General features: G+C 42.3%; 1 protein-coding gene across 1 annotated transcript in view; it reads right to left on the bottom strand.

Annotated features, from left to right (window-relative positions):
* MMP20 (matrix metallopeptidase 20) overlaps positions 1–16,917 on the bottom strand; it is a 58,001-nt gene extending 41,084 nt beyond the window's left edge. The window contains exons 1-5 of the mRNA XM_027562126.1: positions 16,792–16,917; positions 8,563–8,810; positions 4,372–4,520; positions 1,903–2,028; positions 958–1,119 (exon numbers count right to left, since the gene is read on the bottom strand). Coding sequence (XP_027417927.1) covers positions 958–1,119; positions 1,903–2,028; positions 4,372–4,520; positions 8,563–8,810; positions 16,792–16,917 — 811 coding nt within the window. The remainder of the gene's footprint in view (positions 1–957; positions 1,120–1,902; positions 2,029–4,371; positions 4,521–8,562; positions 8,811–16,791) is intronic.
* Positions 16,918–20,507: the final 3,590 nt, after the last annotated feature.

The raw sequence follows: 20,507 nt of genomic DNA on the forward strand, positions 1-20,507 counted from the left end.
CAGATGCGGGAAGGCAGGAGGAGCTGGGTTCTACAGGCCCTTCTCTAGGCTGAGTGGAAGAGCAGGTGTACTTGCAAGTAAATGCTGAATGAGCAGGTTCTGAGGCTTACGGGAAAGGCAGCTTCCTAGATTCTCCAGCATTTTACCCATCAAACAGACAAAATGTCAAGGTCTAGTGATGTTTCAAGATTTCTTCTCATGGATGAATGGACTTGTCTTTCTGTTTAGGAAAATGGGATATAGAGTTCCTAATAATCCTTTATCATCTTTAAAAGAATACTAACATTTCAGATAATTTTGATAATTTGGGATAGTTACTGTCTTTGAGCCTCAGCTTTCTCAACTATAAAATGCAGAAAACATTTTACATCCCTCAGGCTAGTGATGAGGTCATCACATACTGATGACCATGATTTGGAAACTGCAGACTGGCTATATGACTAAATGGTACAGTTATTACCATCATCATTACTATTTTTAGGAAGATAAGGTCCATTCCCTTCTCCAGAGGATCTTTCTGATACAGGGATCAAACCTGGATTTCCTGCACTGCAGGCAGATTCTTTACTGTCTGAGCCACCAGGGAAGCCCCGAGATAAGGTCACTTATTTGCAAATGGATAAACACTATATATATGAACTATAAAAAAATCCACCCTTTTCCAATATCTAACCCCTGATCAACACTCAAAATACACACAAATGATTGTATTTTCTATGGCCATCGAGGGAACAATATGTTCTGGAGGAAAGACGTAAAATTTAAATATTCATCTTACAAAAGAAAGCAATACTCATATATGGTAAATAAGTTCTTCCTAAGAGGGGATAGTTGGGGCTGCGGTTTCTAGCTTAATCTTCACCTATGCAGGTTAATGGCTGGCAGGATACACTTTGCCATGAAACCAAATGCCTGTCACTTTCAGAGTCTGTAGTCAAAAAAGTGTAGCGGTTGTACCGTACAGTGCCTGGATCCCCTTCACATCGTCCTTGGGGAGACGGAACCCATAGGGATTCTGATACTTATAAGTTGGGTACATCAGTGCTGACGGGTCTGTGGAATGGGCCAGGCCCAGTGCATGACCAAACTCATGAGCAGCAACGGTGAATAAATTGAAACCTGGATGATATGAGAGAGGAAAAGACAGCATCAACACAGAGTTTTATTTTCACTATTTCCTGTCTTCACAGGAGAATTTATGCCAAATCATAGTTCATTCATTTTCTTTTCAGACCTGGGTTATTATAATGTTGGTAGGGTGTTCTGGCCCTTAGCTTTGCTGACTTTAGCCTAGTTCTTCCCTCCTTGGCAAGGAGGGGATTGGGGTAGGGGATGATGGAAATGTAAATCGATTTATTTTGTTCATGGTCAATGGTGCTCCGTAAAGAAGGGCTTTAGCACTAACAGTGGCTGTAATACCTAGATTTAGTCCATGCATGCTTTACTGGCTCCCTGTCTGCTCTCTTTTATCCACCCATGTTTCACACTGGAGATTTCTAGATGACATGCAGATATTCTAGAAATGTTAACCCATCCCCATTGTACTTCTCAGTAAAGTACTAATTCTTCTTAGGTCATTTCTGAACGTAGCCTATTTCCAAGTACAGGTAAGAAACAAAAAATACTATGCAGTTGAAGAAAAATACTGCTGTGTGTTGCGTAGGGTATTGCTGTTTCTCGCGATTATACCCTGTGAACTAGAGATCAGACAAATCTACAGCACAATTGAGGGTGGTTCTTTTCCCTTATGGTGTTCCCTTTTGGATTTTTGGCTTACTTGTTTTTCCTAGCCAGCCCCCCTAGTTAAAGGGTGGCTTGGGACGTTGAACCTCAAGGTTTCATGATGGAGGCCCAGAAGAAGGTACAATATTTTCCAGGTTATGGTGAATTGTGCATATATACCATTCGTTCCCATAGTCCACTTCTCAGCATTGTCGAAATGTGTATCTCCTCCCAGGCCTTCTCCAGGTGCAAATGCATGGGCTAGAGTCCCTCGAGGCCCATCAAATGGATAGGAATCCCCGTGATCTAGACATATGGGGCAAAATGCCAACAGGATTTAGTCCTTCTAGCAAATTTTGAGGGGTACATAATATCACAGGGAATGGATAACTTTTTGAATAGCATTGGTATTTCTCATACAAATAGATTTACTTTTCAATATTCATTTTTTATAAGAGGAATCTCACATACCAGTGAGTGATCTATTAAAATAATAAAAGCAATATTTTGTATTTTAAAGATAGTAAGCATTAAAAATTAAAAAAAAATGTTCTTTCGTTATTGTATTTGTTGCACTATTAATTGGCACATGGCCTACTATAGACTATGACCATGCTGCAGATTACAAAAGGAGAGAGGCAGATGGTTATTCAGCCACCATCTTATCCACTCACTGGACTGTGAACACATGTTGGCAGAGTGATTTCAATGTATTATTTAGGGGGTGGCAGTGAGGGAGGGACAAATTAGGAGTTTGGGATTAACATATACACATTTCTATGTATAAAATAGGTAACTGACAATGAACTACTATATCACACAGGGAACTATACTCAACATTTTTGAGTATAGTATAATAACCTATAAGGGGGAAAAATCTGAAAAAGAACATATATATATATATATATATGAATTACTTTGCTGTACAACTAAAACTAACACAACATTGTATATCATGTATATGTAAAAAAAATTGCTAACAAAAAAACAAAACAAAAATACGATCTGGCTAAGACGATGATAGTAAATTGGACAAGCGTGTGCTTTCTGTTTGTATAGCCCAATATATTTTAAGGACATGTCAAAAGAAGAAAGAAAATTTCTCTGTAATTTTACTATACTTTCATGCATAAAACTCCTGAAAGCAACAGAAGTATTTATAAAATTGCAGCTTTTAAAGCTTAATAGGCTTTTGTTTTAGTATCTATATTTACTTAAAAGTTCATTACAAAATAATAGGAAAGGAGGAAGAATAAAATGAAGGATATTATAGAATACATTTCACAGATTTTCAGGATTTTTGTGAGAATACCTTGTTTTATTTAAAACCAACAAAACAAAGTTCTGGTGTGCCATTCCCCAAGTTTCAGGGCTGCTACTGCTGCTAAGTCACTTCAGTCGTGTCCGACTCTGTGTGACCCCATAGACGGCAGCCCACCAGGCTCCCCCGTCCCTGGGATTCTCCAGGCAAGAACACTGGAGTGGGTTGCCATTTCCTTCTCCAATGCATAAAAGTGAAAAGTGAAAGGGAATTCGCTCAGTCATGTCCGACTCTTAGCGACCCCATGGACTGCAGCCTACCAGGCTCCTCCGCCCATGGGATTTTCCAGGCAAGAGTACTGGAGTGGGGTGCCATTGCCTTCTCCGCAAGTTTCAGGGCAGTGTTGTTTAATCAGTACATGCCCTGAGGTCCTGGTTAAATGGCAGCAGAGTGCCCAGTCCACTTGTTTTAGGGAACAGAGCCAGCTTGAAAGATCAAGAGAGAGCCAGATGTTAACTCTGTCACCCCCAAATCTGCCCCAAGCCACACCACCCTGCTGCTTCCCTGGGGGTGGCCTTGACCCTGTGGGAGGGTCGAGACCTACCATGGGCCAGTCACCCCAGGGCCACCTCTGAAGGGCTCCGGCTCAGGACTTGCTTGGTCCTCTCTCCCAGCTTCTATGCATGTCTCTCCCCAGTGACATCAGATTAAAATCAGGATAAAGACTTTAAAGAGGACACTTAGAAAGGTTATCTGTGGAGGGAAAGAGGTGGGGATACTCACCTTGACTCTGAGAAAGCTGAGAGGGAAAGGACTTAAACGGCCTTTCCTTCATTTACTTCTAGACCCGTTTCTCTGAAACAGGGGCAAGTGAGGGACGGAGTGTTGCAGGCTGGTGGCAGGCCTGGCAACTCCACCAACAGGCGTCTGAAGTGTGGGCCAGACAGCAGCGGCAGCCGCCCTCCTAACCTCCACTGCCCAGGAAAGCTGCAGGAGCTCTGTGGGACTGACCCTTAGAGAGGATTCAGAGGGGCAGATCCTTGGCTAATATGAAGGGGAGTGATGGACACCATCATGGGGCTGGGGTGAGGTCAGAGGGCCTCCCAGCCATAGAGGAGCTAAACCTGACAGAACTCGTCCCTGACGGGGCAATGCCACAGCGAAAATGGGCTATGCCAAGTCCATTCTGTAGCTCAGCATGTGGAGAACTCCCCTGGCTCTGTTTTCTGACTAAATAAAGGTCATGACTTTGCCGTTATCTTGGCCTCTGCCCTTCACAGTTCTGAGAAGGAGCGTGCTGGTCACATGGATTAAACATTGTATGAGGAAAAGTACTGAAATATTTTTCCTCTGGAGTAATAGACAAAATCCAGGAAGCACCACAGTACCTCCGGTTTCAAAAGAGATCATAATGTCTGCTTCGCCCGCATTGATTCTGACAAAGTTCAGAGGGACGGCGCTGCTCCAGGCCCGCAGGGCCATCTCCATGGCTCTGTCCACTTCCGCAGGGGTCATGGAAGGGGTGTATTTGGATATTCTGTCAATACAGAAGCAACACGTTTTCCTTTTAACAAGTGGTCCTAAGTGAGGAAAGTGAAAGTTATGTCTAGTTCATATTGAAAATAAAAATAGTGATAAAAATAGTGACCATAAATCTACAATTTATAGGTTTTTCTCCAAATTAATAATTCTTATTTTGCTTTCATCTTTATTACATTACTGAAACATGCTAACTTAAGAAAAATGAAGGGGGTGAAATGAAAAATTTGAGATTTCTGATGCTGAAACAGTTTGACTTTTGTTGTTATTATACATCACTAATTGGAAAGAATAATACCTGTGTAACTTTATGAGTAGCTAGAAGTCCATTTTTTCTAAAGCGGTTTTAATTGAGAAGGAATCTTTTTCCCCTAAAGAGACCAAAATTTTTCAATTGTAAAAAATAAAGACAAAGAGTTTTGAGGTTTTGCAAATTCTTACTCAAAGACAAGCAGGTTTTCCCCAGGGCCATGGGGGAATGTTTTTTCTTAAAATAATGTACATCTTAAAAGAGGAAGTGCTAGCTTGTCACAAGGATGCTCACTTGGGCTGAAAAAGGCTCAAGTCTTTCTTTCATCAAGTCCTGCTCTGACAATGACATTGGAAGGCATAAAAGTATAGAGCTTTTTGGATACAGTGGGTAGAGACAGTTGGTGTTTTTCTAGGATGTGCCACTCTGGAACCCAAGGGCTGGGGATTCTAAGCTGCCATAAAGGAAGGGTGGAAGTAAGGAATTGAAACCTGGGGGAACTTGGGCTCAGGTTGAATAGTGGGGGTGAGTTAGAAGTGAATAAATTTAGAAGTGAATTCCGTAAATGCCCACATTGAGAGCCAGACACATACTCTACCTTCTCCAGGTCCTAGCCCTGGCCCTTGCACATAATAGGTGCTTAGCAAACACTTGCTAAATGGATGAACTAATGAATAAAAGCTAGTGTTTTTTAGGGCCTACTCAGTTGTTCTCAAAGTTTAGGACCTGTGATAACAACTCAGAAAGCTTGTTAAACACACAAGTGTATCAAGAAATTTGCATTTTAACAAGTGTCCCAGGCTATTCTGATGCAGGTGGTGCAGTCTCAGACAGAAATCAACAGTAGTTGTCCCAGAGGCTCCAAAGGAGGGGACCATGTCCCACAGAGAGGAGGGGAAATAGCCAAACCCAGCAACTGAGAGGGAAGGAATAAGATCTCTCACTCCAGTAACTGGGTCCAAGAGGAGGCAGCTAGAGTGTCCAGAGGGGGAACCAGGACTCTTAAAGGGACCAGTTAGTGTTTTCCGAATTTGCCACTCCCACAGCATAATATGAATCTGTGATTTGTCATGGCTTTGTATAGTTAGCATCCCCAAATTCTCTCATATTGTAGATAAGTTATCCATCCCCACATAGTGGCCTGTGAGTGCTGGGCTGGAGAAAACAGGCATGGAGAAGGGGTGGACCAGAAAGGAAGAGCACGTGGACAGAGGTCCTTGCCAAGAGGGTCTAGAGATCGATACAGCAGCAGTGATGACAGCCAACGTTCTGGGAACACACGCTAAGGGCTGGACCGGTTCCAGGCACTTTTCAATGTGGAATGCCCAGTAACCCTCACAGCTACCTTCAGAGGTAATAGTATCACTCTATGTTTCATGCGTAGTCAGGAACTGAGCCCAGTTCTTCATGGCTCCAAAGTTTATGCACATAAGCACTAGGCTATATTTCATCTTTTTCAGTCCTCTGCATGCTAAGTTGCTTCAGTCTGTCCTACTCTGTGGGACCCTATGGACTGTAGCCCACCAGGCTCCTCTGTCCATGGGATTCTCCAGGCAAGAAGACTGGGGTGGGTTGCCATGCCCTCCTCCCGAGGATCTTCTCAACTTAGGGACTGAGCCCCCATCTCTTACGTCTACCTGCTTTGGCAGGAGGGCTCTTTACCACTGCCACCACCTGGGGAGCCCTTTCAGTCCTCTGTGTGTATGTCAGTCGCTCAGTCCTGTCCAAGTCTCTGTGACCTGACGAACTATAGCCCAGCAGGCTTCTCTGTCCATGGAAATCTCCAGGCAAGAATACTGGAGTGGATTGCCGTTCCCTTCCTCCAAAGGCTCTTCCTGACCCAGGGATCGAACCCTGGTCTCCTGCATCGCAGGCACATTCTTTACCGTTTGAGCTACAGGGAAATCCTTTCAGTCCTCTGGGCTATGTTGAAAGAAGTTATTCTGAGATCCAGTAGCTTCACAGAGCTAAGGTAGTCTCTGGTTTCTTTTTTTTTTTTGGAGAAGGGGAGGGGAGGAGAAGGCGAGTTGTTCAGGAGGAAGTGGATGGTCAGTGTGGGTGTGTTGAGGGGTTTTGGGGACTGCCCAGAGAATATTACCACAAGAATACTATACTTCAAATCCCAAGTTAGCTTGTCTTTGCTGTGCGTAATCACAGACTATGGCTTCCCAGGTGGCGCTAGTGGTAAAGAACCCGCCAGCCAATGCAGGAGACAAAAGAGAAGTGGGTTTGATCCCTGCGCCGAGAAGATCCCCCGGAGAAGGGCGTGGAAACCGCTATTCTTGCCTAGACAATCCCATGGCTAGAGGAACCTGGTGGGTTATAGTCCATGGGGTTGCAAGGAGTCGGACACGACTGAAGTGATTTAGCACAAACGTAATCATAGACGATGTGCTAGGAAATGTTTACAGTTTAGGAAATGTTTAGGAAAGTTTACACAGTTTAGGAAAACTTCCTATGACACAGTTTAGGAGATGATGGGAAAGATTTCATGAGTTTATATAAAAATTTCCTTTCTTACCTCGTAATCTCGTGGGTGCTCTGTTTCTTTTAGGTGTTCCCCCCCCCGCCAAGAAAGATCTTTGAGGCATTCTTAAACTGAGGCAGAAACTAATAGCTGTATTCAGAGTGCCACCTTATGGACTCAGAGGCTCATAGCAACTAACAGAGGAATCATCTGATCTCTGCTTGGGTTGGGCCCTCAGCGGTCACAAGGAGTCACCAGACTGCTGGGGCAGTGTAACAGCTGGCTCTGTAGCCAGCCCCCTCCCCGCGCTGGGTTTGCTGATCACCGTGTTAGAAACACTCTTCACTACGGCTAACTTCAGCTACCAGCCTGCCACCAGCGAACCTGGTAGGACTAGATGTTGGGACTAGATGAGCCGCAGCAGGTCATTTCCATCACACAGATAAGACCTGTAACTCACCTCCCCAACAGAACATCGATAACAGTAAAATGCACTGTAATAATTAGGAAGAGCCACGGTCGGTCTATCTGAGGTGGACTGAGTGGGAAGGAAGCCAGCATTGGCCCCGCAAATGGATGCGGGCTGCGGGGTTGGAGTTCAGGCCTGAGACTCCCAAGCACAGTGCGGGGTCGGTTCTGGCTGGATGAGTCCCCTTGGCTGATGCAGAATCCTTGTTCCCCCTCCGGCAGGAAGAAACGGGAGGATGGCCGGGGTGGGGGGGGTGCAGGTGCTGGGTCAGGCGCGGATGTCACGGGCCATCCCTGGGTGACCTTGTAGCTCCTCCACATGCTGTCACAGCTCTCTGCTTAGACTTGTGATTTTACATCTCTCACGCGGAGCTGCGGCTATTTGCATGTATTTCTCCCCAAAAGGCGAGGGAAAGTGATGTACTTACCTTTTACCTCCAGAACTGAATGCCTATGGCAGACATTTAACAAATTGCCAATAAATTATTTTTGGAATTAATAAAAATTAATTTATTAGGTGAGCTTTACTTCTAATTTAGAAGATTATTTTAAGAAAGCTGGTTGGTACCATCAGGTTTTAAATGTTAGGCAAGATTCATTTTCTATATGGAAAAACGTGTTGTCTCTAAACTGGTAAAATTGTTATACCTAAAGTGGCCACTCATTATGACAATCTCGAAGTCATGTTTTCTCGTGAATTCTCGTGTCTAAGGAGTAGACCAAAAAGTTCTCATTCTCTCTTATGATTGGGACGAGTCATGATTTTTATACACATCAGAAGGAAGATACTTTTAAAAGAAAAGAAGGAGAGGGAGGCTATTTCTTTCTGAATTTGGAAAGACTCGATCTCATTACCTGTATGTCAAAGTATTTTTTTTCCATTTGGGTTCACCTGGGAAGAGGCGATAGTTGGCCACGTCGGGAACTCCACAGCGAGGCCTCTTGATCACGTCCATGGTAGCTCGGTCTAACTTCCCGGTGACTCGGAGGCCGAAGAACTCCTGCAGCTCCTTAATCTTTTTAACCGTGGAATTGCCTCCTCTTGCAACCATCTCCCCAATCTGGGGCCCTCCTTTCTTTGTGTAATACTTGTCAAGGTACGCCTGAAACGGAGAGGCAGGCTGACGTCTACAGCACAAGCTCTGAGCAACACTCATGCTCAGGTAAGACAGGACAGTATTCTTGTTATGCTAAAGACAGTCTGCACAGCATTTGCCACTTTTGGAAAAAAAAAATTAGATGTATTTGCATAGATAAAGCTTAGATAGATAAGTCCAAGTTATTAACAACAATTATCTTTGGGAGGTGGGATTTTAGATTTTTTTATTTGCATGCATTTTGTGCTTTTTCTACAATGACCTGCTATTTTAAGAGGGAAAAAAAATTAGAAAGAAAATAATGTGAACATTTTCCCCACAGCCCATTTATTTGTATTGAAGTCTTTACCAATTTGCAAAATAAAGACTATCCTATTTCTCTGTAAGCAACTATCAGTGTTGCCTTTTCATTGTACCCTATGTAAGATCAGTGAGTTCTTAGCTCTGTGAGGCCTCATAGTGCCGTCTCTCCTTTTATGTGAAGCAGTAGGTGTCAATCTGTTTCCTGGCTGAGACTTTTAAATAATTCAGGTGTGTGGGATATATGGGGTGTTTTTCAAGGGGCAGGTTTTCTAGGACTGACTCTTTGTCCCTTGAAGCAAATATTAGAAAATTAGTCATAAATATAATGTTTTCATTTGCGTTTAAAGGCTTAAAACCCCTAATATATCACTCAAAACACTCTGTATGAGTTCTTAGGTGAAGTGAATAACGTAGTCATGCAAATGCAGGTTTAATGTGTTCTGTTGTCCTAGGAATTTCATCCACCCAACTTGTTTCAGGAAAACAGAAAGCAGCTAAAGATTTATATCTGTATTTTATTAAACATAAATGTTTATATGTTATAAGGTGTTTGTTGTATATAAATAATATTATTTGTATATCATATGAACTATATTCAGAAACTGTGTTTTATTATGTTCTATATAAACTATGTGTATTATTCATTTTCGTTAAATATATTTATGTATAAATAATAAAATATTGGAAGTAATCTTAATATCTAACAATAGGGAATGTGTTAGATACATTATTATATATTGATATGAAATAATACTAGGCCTCTGCTAATATCACGTTTTTGGAAAATATTTAGTGGCATGTATAATGATTCAATATAATGGCAATACACTGAGAAGAGCAGAAGTGAAATCTTTATACAGATTATAATCACAATTTCATACATAAACCAAATCATATAACGTATATGTATTTCGTTCATGTTTATTACATCTGTATGTTAATATATCAATAATAATGTTAGCATGTATATTAACATTTAAAGTTAACACACTAATCAATGCATTGGTAATTAGCACATATAATTTAATACAGTGAACATAAGTAACATAAATAATGGAAGGAAATATGTCTGAATATTAATCTTGCTTCTCTCTGAGTTATAAAATTATGGGTGACAATTTGTCTTTATCCTTTCCTATATCCCAAAGATTTCTTGTGTCAACATAAGCTGTAATTGTTAAGCAAAAAGTGAAAAGGAGTAAGACTCACTTGTTTAGACAAGGTGCTCTGTGTCCTTCCTGTGGGCTCAAACAGCCCTTAGTCCTTGGCCTGCTTGTGAGCAGACCTCACTTCCCTGGTGGTTGTTCTTGGTAAAATCTTAGTGAGATGAGAACCCAAGAGGAGAAAAAGGGTGAGGGAGCCCTGGAACCCAGGAGAGGTGCCCTGAACAGAGGTGTGACTATTTGCTTTCATTTCCGTGTCTCATTAAGCTATCCGATATGCACATTTATGTTTCTTTTTTTTCTAATTCTTTTGGCAAGATGACTTTGATTCTCTGAGCTATTCTGTTTGCTCAAGCAGATGCTGTAGTCATACAAGGCTCGTGGTGAGTCTGAATTACACTCTTTAGAGGTGACCTCTGTGTGGAGCTCTGTGCTCCATATATTCTGAGGCTGTTTAAATTTCAAATATTTTGTTTCCTGTTAGAGTATGTGTTACAGTTACATTCTAAACTCTGACTTTCATTTCACAAAATATAGTCCCATAAGAAGATGCTTTGGCCACCAGCTGCGAAGAACTGATTCATTTGAAAAGACCTTGATGCTGGGAAAGATTGAAAGCAGAAGGGGACGACAGAGGATGAGATGGTTGGATGGCATCACCAGCTCACTGGACATGCGTTTGAGTAGACTATGGGAGGTGGTGATGGACAGGGAGGCCTGGCGTGCTGCAGCCCATGCGATTGCAGAGAGTCAGACATGACTGAGCGACTAAACTGAACTGAAGAAGATGCTTACTATGCATTAAGTGAAAAGGGATTTATCACTATTATTATTATAGTACAAGCCAAGTTTGTAAATAGAAATATGTGCATATGAATACACACAGACATACAGTGATAAACTAGGATGAGGTGAGGAAGTGGGTGGGAGCTGCCAAAAACAGTGATCCAGAAAAATAATATCAAATGCAATATTTTTGGGAAAAAACTTAAAAAGACAAAAAAATTCATGGTGGAAAAAATATTAAAATTTTAAATAAAGATAGGATCTAACCTTCAGCAGTCCTTTGTCCTAGTCCCAGCCCTGAGTCATAGAAAGTATTTTGAAAAATACAGACTAAGGGATTAACAGTTCTGATATGTTGGTGATGGAATTAAGAATAATACTTTTAAAATCATATATGTTATATATATATATGTTTGCTATGAACGTATAGCAATAAAATTTTTACAATAAAATGGTTCTTCTTAAAAATGCGCACAAGAGGCTAGGCCTGCAGCTCAAGAAGTTTAAGGCCAGTGATAGTAAACAGGATGCAAACCATCTTCAATGAAGTAAAGGTAGAATCAGAAACGATTTCTCCTTAGAGCACGAGGACTGGTTGCTGAAGTGAGCGGGTGAGTTGCTCCCCGCTGGGTGCTCCCGCAGGACGCGGCTCCTACACGAGGAAGCACCGGCCGCTGTGCACACAGTCCACGGCCTTCTCATCACTCCCACCCGGGGGCCTCACGGTCCTCCCTGCTGGGCATGATGATGCCTTCACAGCTACGGCTGTGGCCTGACCCAGTTCCAGACACAGGGTGGATGTTCAGTTACAATTTGAGGTCCTATCCTTTAGGCAAAATATAGCAAATATGCTTCTTTGAAGAATTATCAGGTGTTCCGAGGTACAGAGAGGCCAATGTTTTCTGTGCACTTTATTGCTAAAATTACCGACGAGGTTACCGATGAGGTTACTGACGAGGTTTTAGCATGCTCTCCAGAGTCAAAATGTTCAGTTAGGCACAAAGGTGCACACTTAGATTTGTGTGTTCTGTTCTAACACTTGCGTGCTGTTGGCTCAGCTCTTGGTTGTGGGATCATCTGGGCCAAGGATTTGAGGCTTCCCCAGAACTGTCCTACATGCCTCCACCTCCTCATCCCCACTGGTAAAACCACAGGAGCCTGCTGCTGGTGTTTGGGTGATCCTCTTTCCAGAAATTAGAATAGCAGAGGCCTGGAGAACAGGCCCAGAAGCTCTCATCCCGCCCAGCTCTTACTGAGTGTGCCTTCCGAGTGTCCCTCCCAGGAGGAAGGAGCTTAAAGCTCAGATTTAAGTGCTCCTCAAGAGAAGGTGAAGTTCAAGTTCATCAAGTTCTTCTTGATGAAGACATCAAGATATGATGTCTTCAACATTTCTTTCTGTTTTGGCAAAGTCACAGAAATGCAACTGTGTGAATTTTCATCTGTGTGATAAATCCTAGGTTCTAAAAAGTGTGGGCAATTCCTGTAATTTCTTTTGGTGTCAGTTTTCTCATCTATGAGATGGGTTCAGTGTCTAGCCTTCCCACACCAAGGTGAGGATCCAATGAGATGCTCAGTGTGAAAATGCTTTGAAATATATCGAAAGACTTTAACATGTTCATATCCTTTTACTCATTAATTCCACTTCTGGAAATCTATCCTGAAAAAATAATCCTTTAAATTAAGCTGATGTACAAAGATGTTCACAGAAATCTTATTCACATGGAAATATTCCATGTATCCAACTATATAAATGGAACAAATTATAGCTCACTTATTTTCTGAAATATTTGTCACTTTTAAACATGATGTTTATGGATATATAAACATTAAAATTTTATTATGATTTAATAATACAAAAAAGAAGGAACCAAAATTTGAGTATAATGGTAATTTTAAAATATCTTTATGCACAGAAAGTAAAAGGGTAGTAAAGGCACCTGAATTTAACAATCTGTATTTGGAAGTTTTTTTAGTTTCTTCAACTTTTAAGTTCATAATGCTGCTTGCTGCTGCTGCTGCTAAGTCGCTTCAGTCGTGTCCGACTGTGCGACCCCATGGACAGCAGCCCACCAGGCTCCTCTGTCCATGGATTCTCTAGGCAAGAATACTGGTGTGGGTTGCCATTGCCTTCTCCATAAGTTCATAATAATGTGATAATAAAAGCTTCTATTATTTTAAGGACAAATTAACAGCCTGTATTAAATGTCATATTGATATTACTATTTAAAAACAAACAAACAATAGGCTAAAACTCTGGATGATGAGACTAATTATTTCATCATTTTCTAAGCCTTTGTGATAAATAGCCAATAAGAATTGAAAAGATACAAGTGGGCATGAAATAAATCAATTACAAACCTGTTTATCTTTTCAAGAATAGACTATTGTGTTCCTGGAGGAAGAAGTGACTAGCACTTGGAAACATTTCCTGCCTGGAGTTCCCAGGCACAGGGAACCGTTTGCCCGCTCTTGGTGAGCGATCGAGAGAGAAGCGAGCAGGGTGGAGGCCCAGGCCCCGGTATGTGCTGGCCTGACTCTGGACTCAGCGGTGTCCTCCTGCAATCTGGCCTGCTGCCCCGGCTGCTGCATTCATACTCTTTCCTCTGCTTTGACAGCTCTGTCTCCAGATCTTCACACGACCAAGAAGTTCAGGTCCACATAGTTCTTTACAGAGTTCAGGTTCATTGCAAATATCCCCTCCTCAGAGAAGCCTTCCTGGACTACTCAGGTGAGAATGCCCCTCTCCCCCTCCAGGGCCCTAGTAACTCTCTATCATCCTGGTAAATTTATTTTTTAATATCACATGGACACTTATTGATTGCCTGGCTTGTCTCCTCCCAGCTCTTCCCACTCCTCCGTCATGCCCATGTCAGTGCTGGAAGAATAGGAACTTTACTTGTTTTGTTCACTGATGTTTCTCCACTGCTTAGGACAAACCCTGGCACATAGCATAGTAAGTGAAAGGGTGAAAGTGAAAGTTGCTCAGTCGTATCCGACTCTTTGCGACCCATGGACTATACAGTCCATGGAATTCTCCAGGCCAGAATACTGGAGTGGGTAGCATTTCCCTCCTCCAGGGGATCTTCCTGACCCAGGGATAAATTCAGGTCTCCTGCACTGTAGGGGCATTCTTTACCAGCTGAGCCACCAGGAAAGCCCAAGAAAACCAGAATGGGTAGCCTATCTCTTCTCCAGCGGATCTTCCCGACTGAGGAATCGAACCGGGGTCTCCTGCATTGCAGGCGGATTCTTTTACCAACTGAGCTATCAGGGAAGCCATTCAATAAATAATTGGTAAATGAATAAACTTAAGCTGTTTTATGAAATAAGTCTATTTTCATGTCATTTCATTTGTTGTATTGTTGCCTGAGTTGTTAGCTATTTCTTTAAACTATAAGGTGGGACAGTAATTCTTTCTAGTCATTGGGATGCACGTAGGAGGTTTGCCTAGATCATACCAGCCTGCTGAAGAGTGATACCCTTTCCTTCCTTCCTAGCTGACGCCTAGGGCCCCTGCAGGCAGGAGAAGGCCTGTTTGCCAGGTGTCAACAAGTTTCCTTGATCCTCGGTAGAAGGTCTTTCAAAGTATGTCGTAAGAGAAACTGAAGGGGGCTGACTTGCTTTGGAGAGAAAGGGTAAGGGGTCACTGTGAAAGTTACTCAGTCGTGTCTGACTCTGCAACCCCATGGATTGTAGCCCTCCAGGTTCCTCTGTTCACGGGATTTCCCAGGCCATTCCCTTCTCTGGGGAATCTTCCCCACCCAGGGATCAAACCCAGGTCTTCCACACTGCAGGCAGATTCTTTACCATCTGAGTCACCAGAGAAGCCCCAGGGGGTCACTAGAGACCCCTAACATTCCAAGAACACCTAATTCTTTCCTAATACTCTTAGCAAGGACAGATTTCTTTCAAGGCTGGCTGGCCTTATTCCTGCATAGACCACTATGGGGTCAGTTAACTGTTTTCTGAAAGGTCCGATAATTAATATTTTCTGTTTCATCACGTGATTTCCACCATTGCGGTACAAATGCAGAAGATGATTTGTAAACAAACAAGGGTGGCCGGTTTGGGCCCGACGACCATAGCTTATCTGAACCTGGACAAAACCATGGTTTTTCAGCCACCAGATCAGTTCTAACCTCAGTATGACACTCCTTCTGGAGGTCCAGTGGCATGAAACTGGGTAAGCGACAATCACATGTCAGGAGAAGGGAGGCAAAGGCTGGTGGCAAAATACGATTGGAAATAGACCCAGGTAATATTCTGAGATATGTTATTTAGAATTTAGTTCGTCTGAAAGTGGTTTCAAATCAAAGAACGTTCAACTCGACTGCTCTGTACTCGGCACCCACTGTGCTGTTTATACGGAGAGCTGATATTCAAAACATTGAACGACCGGTGTGGCAGGGGGACTGATCAGTTAGAAAGCAAGAGTGGCATGAGCCATCAGTAGGGCCACGCGGTGTGTACAGAAGAAGCAGCCCACGAGTGTAGCCTGGCAGGTAGGAAAGCAATCCCCAGCAGGGCTGCAATCACAAGTATGCTGTCTTTGTGACAGATACACAAAACAGAGGCCTTGGTGCAAAAACGTCTCACCACACACCTTTCACGAACGTTGGAAATTCCTCCATTGAAGGTTTATTTCTTTAGGCTAAAATTTGACATCTTTATTTTAAATGTAAAAAAAAACAAAAGCAAAAAAATCCCTCCCACCACCCCCACCCCCCCAAAAAAAACACCCAAAAAACGCTTGGAAGCAAATATACATTGAATCACTTTGAATCACTCTTAGTCTTTGAAGGAATTCTGGTATGCTGAATGAATTATTTGTATTCAATCCTTGCCAACAGTCAGTTGGGAGAGATTTTGAAAGAGAAAGATACAGAAAGTGTAAGTAAATAAGGGACTTTGGGAATATGCTTTGGAGAGGAAAGACCTTGGCATGAGAAGTGGGTTGGCCGGTTCGTTTCAAATTTTGATCAAATTTGCCCTGAGTATAAAAGCCATTTTTCTGAAAAATGAACACAGGAAATCTTTCTGTTGTGACTGTTAGGAATCTTAGCACTAAATTTGCAACCCACCTCTACTGTGCAGTGGAGAAGGCGATGGCACCCCACTCCAGTACTCTTGCCTGGAAAATCCCATGGATGGAGGAGCCTGGTGGGCTGCAGTCCATGGGGTCGCTAAGAGTCGGACACGACTGAGCGAGTTCACTTTCACTTTTCACTTTCATGCATTGGAGAAGGAAATGGCAACCCACTCCAGTGTTCTTGCCTGGAGAATCCCAGGGACGGGGGAGCCTGGTGGGCTGCCATCTATGGGGTCGCACAGAGTCAGACACGACTGCAGCCACTTAGCAGCAGCAGCAGCAGCTACTGTGCAAATCTTACACTTTGTTTTTTATTTTTCTTATAGTTTTCCTTCTACGTTGTTCCTCAAACACTTCTTTTGTCTTTCTGTAATGCCTGTATTTTTGCAAGCCCCCTCAAATTCTGTGTGCAGCAAAATATCTGGATAGATATTCATTCCTTTATTTATGCAATCTTGCAACACAGACACTCAGCGTGTACTAGACACCAGTCTTAGCTGAACAGGGAATCGTATCCATCAGGCTTCAGTGGACTTAGAAGATGATTTCAAAACCACAACAGATATTCCTGATTTTCTTATTATTATCCTCTTTAGATTTTCTGGGGCAGGAGGGGGAAGAGGGAATTGTGCAAAGATTCACCAACCTGTGCAAGGCGGTAGTTGTTCCTTGAGGTCCTGGGGGAGGCTGCAGGTAGGGAGGGGGCTGCGGTGGAAAACTTCAGAGCGGTGACGAGGAGGACAGCAAGGCCAGATGCAGGGAGCATCTTCATCTCCTCTTGGTGGATCGGTAATTATAGTAACCCTGGGGGACGCGAGACAGTGCATGTTTGCACTTCAACCTTGAGCTGCTTTTATAGAGTCAAACAGGTCTGGGCCCTCAGAGTAAGGATGATTCATGTCTCAAAAGGTAATTATACAGCTCCTTTCTCCCCTGATGATGGGGTAACACAGTAGGACACAGGAGTCAGGGAAAGCTTCATTCTTTGCCATTTATCAAGTGGCAAAAGGAGGAAAAACAATCACTTTTAATGCATTTTGTCAGCTATTAATAATTCCACGAATTGGAGTAGACATGATTAATCTGAACCCATCTCAAGTGAAACCTTTGATAAGTCTCAATTTGGGGCCTTGTCCATTCTACTTGCAGGAAAGGTAAAGGAATAGAATATACTTTAATTTGTCCTCAGTAATTCTGGGCTCCCCACACGCTCACCCCTATCACCTTCTTCTGCGTTCACTTGGACATTTCTCAGAAACGAATGCCGCTTATAACGATGCTGCTGGGACACGTAAGATCCTGAGTCATCAAGGAAACAGTACATTATTCTGTGCTGACTTAGGTTGCAAGGTACACTGGTAATTGTTAGAAAGCTTTTGAATAAGTTAGCGCAAGAGAGATGTTCTTTGTTAACTGAAATATTAAATTCTGCATTCTCTGTGCATTCTGGTTAACTAGAGTCATCCTCTTGTTCCTGGCTCTGATTTAAATGGATCGTGACTTAAAGATAGCATGCAGAAATGGTGCAAAATCACTTTGGCATCAAATAGAGATTAAATTTCTAGCTGTGTGATTTTGGACAAGTTATGTAACCTCTGAACATCAGTTTGTTTTAATCTGCAAAAGACTAACTAATGCTGTGTGCAAGCTTGTCACATTACAGAGGTAGCAGAGCAGGCAGCATGATGTCTGTGGGCACCACTTGCATCCAGTAGATCTGGGTTCAAATGCTAGTTCTGACACTTGTCCATATGACTTTGAGCAGGTTACTTAATCTTTTTCAGCTATGTAATTTTTCCTGAGAAAACGGGGGAAAATGTGCCTACTTTGAAGAATTGTTATAAAGGAGTAAATCAGGTCTTAACAAAACAGAATGCTCAGTAGACATCAGCTCTTACAAAATAATGTTCATCTTTTTACTTTGATACCAGGCACCAGGTAGGCTTTTAATTAATGTTTTTTGAATATATGTGCCCAGTTGTATCTGACTCTTTGTGATGCCCTGGACAGCAGCATGCCAGGTCCCCTGTCCTTCACCATCTCCTGGAGCTTGCTCATACTCATATCCATTGAGTCAATGATGGCGTCCAACCATCTCATCCTCTGCCACTCCCTTCTCCTCCTGCCTTCAGTCCTTCCTAGCATCAGGGTCTTCTCCAAGGAGTCAGCTCTTCACATCAGGTGGCCACAGTATTGGAGCTTCAACTTCAGCATGAGTCCTCCCAGTGACTATTCAGGGTGGATTTCCTTTAGGATAGCCTGGTTTGACTGATGGATATATGAATGACTCAATCAATGAATCTCAAAATGTAGTTCCTAGACCAGTAGCATAACTATTACTAGGAAACTTGTTGGAAATGTAAATTCTCAGGCCCCACCCAGAATTACTGAATCAGAAACTCTGGGACGGGGGCCCAGGAGATATGTTTTATTAAAAAAATTTTTTTTAAATTATTTATTTATTATTATTATTTTTTACTTTGCAATATTGTATTAGTTTTGCCATACATCAACATGCATCTGCCATGGGTGTACACATGTTCCCAATCCTGAATCCCCCTCCCACCTTCCTCCCCATACCATCCCTCTGGGTCATCCCAGTGCACCAGCCCCAAGCTTCCTGTATCCTGCATGGAACCTGGACTGGCGATTCATTTCTTATATGATATTATACATGTTTCAATGCCATTCTCCCAAATCTTCCTCCCACTCCCTCTCCCACAGAGTCCAAAAGACTGTTCTATACATCTGTGTCTCTTTTGCTGTCTCGCATACAGGGTTGTCATTACCATCTTTTTAAATTCCATATATATGCATTAGTATACTGTATTGGTGTTTTTCTTTCTGGCTTACTTCACTCTGTATAATAAGCTCCAGTTTCATCCCACCTCATTAGAACTGATTCAAATGTATTCTTTTTAATGGCTGAGTAATACTCCATTGTGTATATGTACCACAGCTTTCTTATCCATTCATCTGCTGATGGACATCTAGGTTGCTTCCATGTCCTGGCTATTATACACAGTGCTGTGATGAACACTGGGGTACACATGTAGGAGATACGTTTTAACAAGCTGTGCAGGTTATTCTGATGCATGCTTGGAAAACCATTGGAGTAATTGAGCAAACAGGATTATGAAATATGGGATGAAGTGAACAATATATACAAAATGCCAAAACATCCTGGTCACAGACAGTATACAGTATCACCCTTGCCATCTGCAGCAGTGTGGCATTTCTTGTATTTAAAGTCATTTGTGAAGTCTGTTGCAAATAACTTAACACTAATATTTGTTAGGTGATAGATAAAAATATGTGAATGTCTTACTTAGATTTCAGAATAAGTATGATTAGATTCAAGGTTATTCCTAGGTGATCTCTCTCTCTCTCTCTTGCTCTGTTGCATGGTGATATATTTTCCTACATGAAGAGAAAATAGTGGAGTTACAAGCCGTGTATGGGGGTTTGGTGAATAATCCCGGGTGCTCAATGAGAATGTGTTATACATATGAACATTATCTCTGTCATATGCTGTGAGATACACAAAACATGATCCTCAGAAGAAAAAAGAAAATCACAGATCCAGTAGGCTAGTTCAACTAACTAAATTATATTGTTCCTTGAAGAATGAATGATACAAGTCTCACTTAAGGTTGTTTTACAAATGAATAAATGAACACACACACATATACTCATTGCCACTTTTTGGTCTGAGGAAAGGGAAAGACATTACAATAATCATTCAAAATTTCCATCTATATGTTCTCCTATCTTCTACAGTACTACTTAATACTATAACTTCATAACAGCTGCCACAATTGAAGAACAAAGAATGAATGAGTCCTTGAAACTTCCCTCCGTTTGATCATCTCATTCCCCTGTTTTCTCCCCACACTACTGTTCCAGTTTATCATGATGGTCCAGTGCAGACAGGAAGTGGAGGGATGGCAGCAGGAAATTCTGGACCAATTGAGAGAAAATGCTCTCATTTCCAGAACTCCAAAGAGTTTACAAAATTCCATTTTTGGATACAAATTGAGGAAAATAACTGCTTATAAGGTATGATCTGGGCGTCCCTGGTGGCTCAGATGGTAAAGAATCTGCCTGCAATGCAGGAAACCTGGGTTCGATTCCTGGGTTGGGAAGATGCCCTGGAGAAGGGAATGGCTATCCACTCCAGTATTTTTGCCTGGAGAATTCCATGGACAGAGGAGCCTGGTGGGCCAAAGCCCCTAGGGTCACAAAGAGTCAGACACAACTGATCAACTAATACAAGGTATGATCTAGATATTTCTAGAAGATTCCAGCATCCAGTTTTCATTTGCATGAGCTTAATAAATCTCAATACTCTCAAGTACGACC

This window comes from Bos indicus x Bos taurus, chromosome 15, assembly GCF_003369695.1.
Source record: "Bos indicus x Bos taurus breed Angus x Brahman F1 hybrid chromosome 15, Bos_hybrid_MaternalHap_v2.0, whole genome shotgun sequence".
Taxonomy (NCBI): domain Eukaryota; kingdom Metazoa; phylum Chordata; class Mammalia; order Artiodactyla; family Bovidae; genus Bos; species Bos indicus x Bos taurus.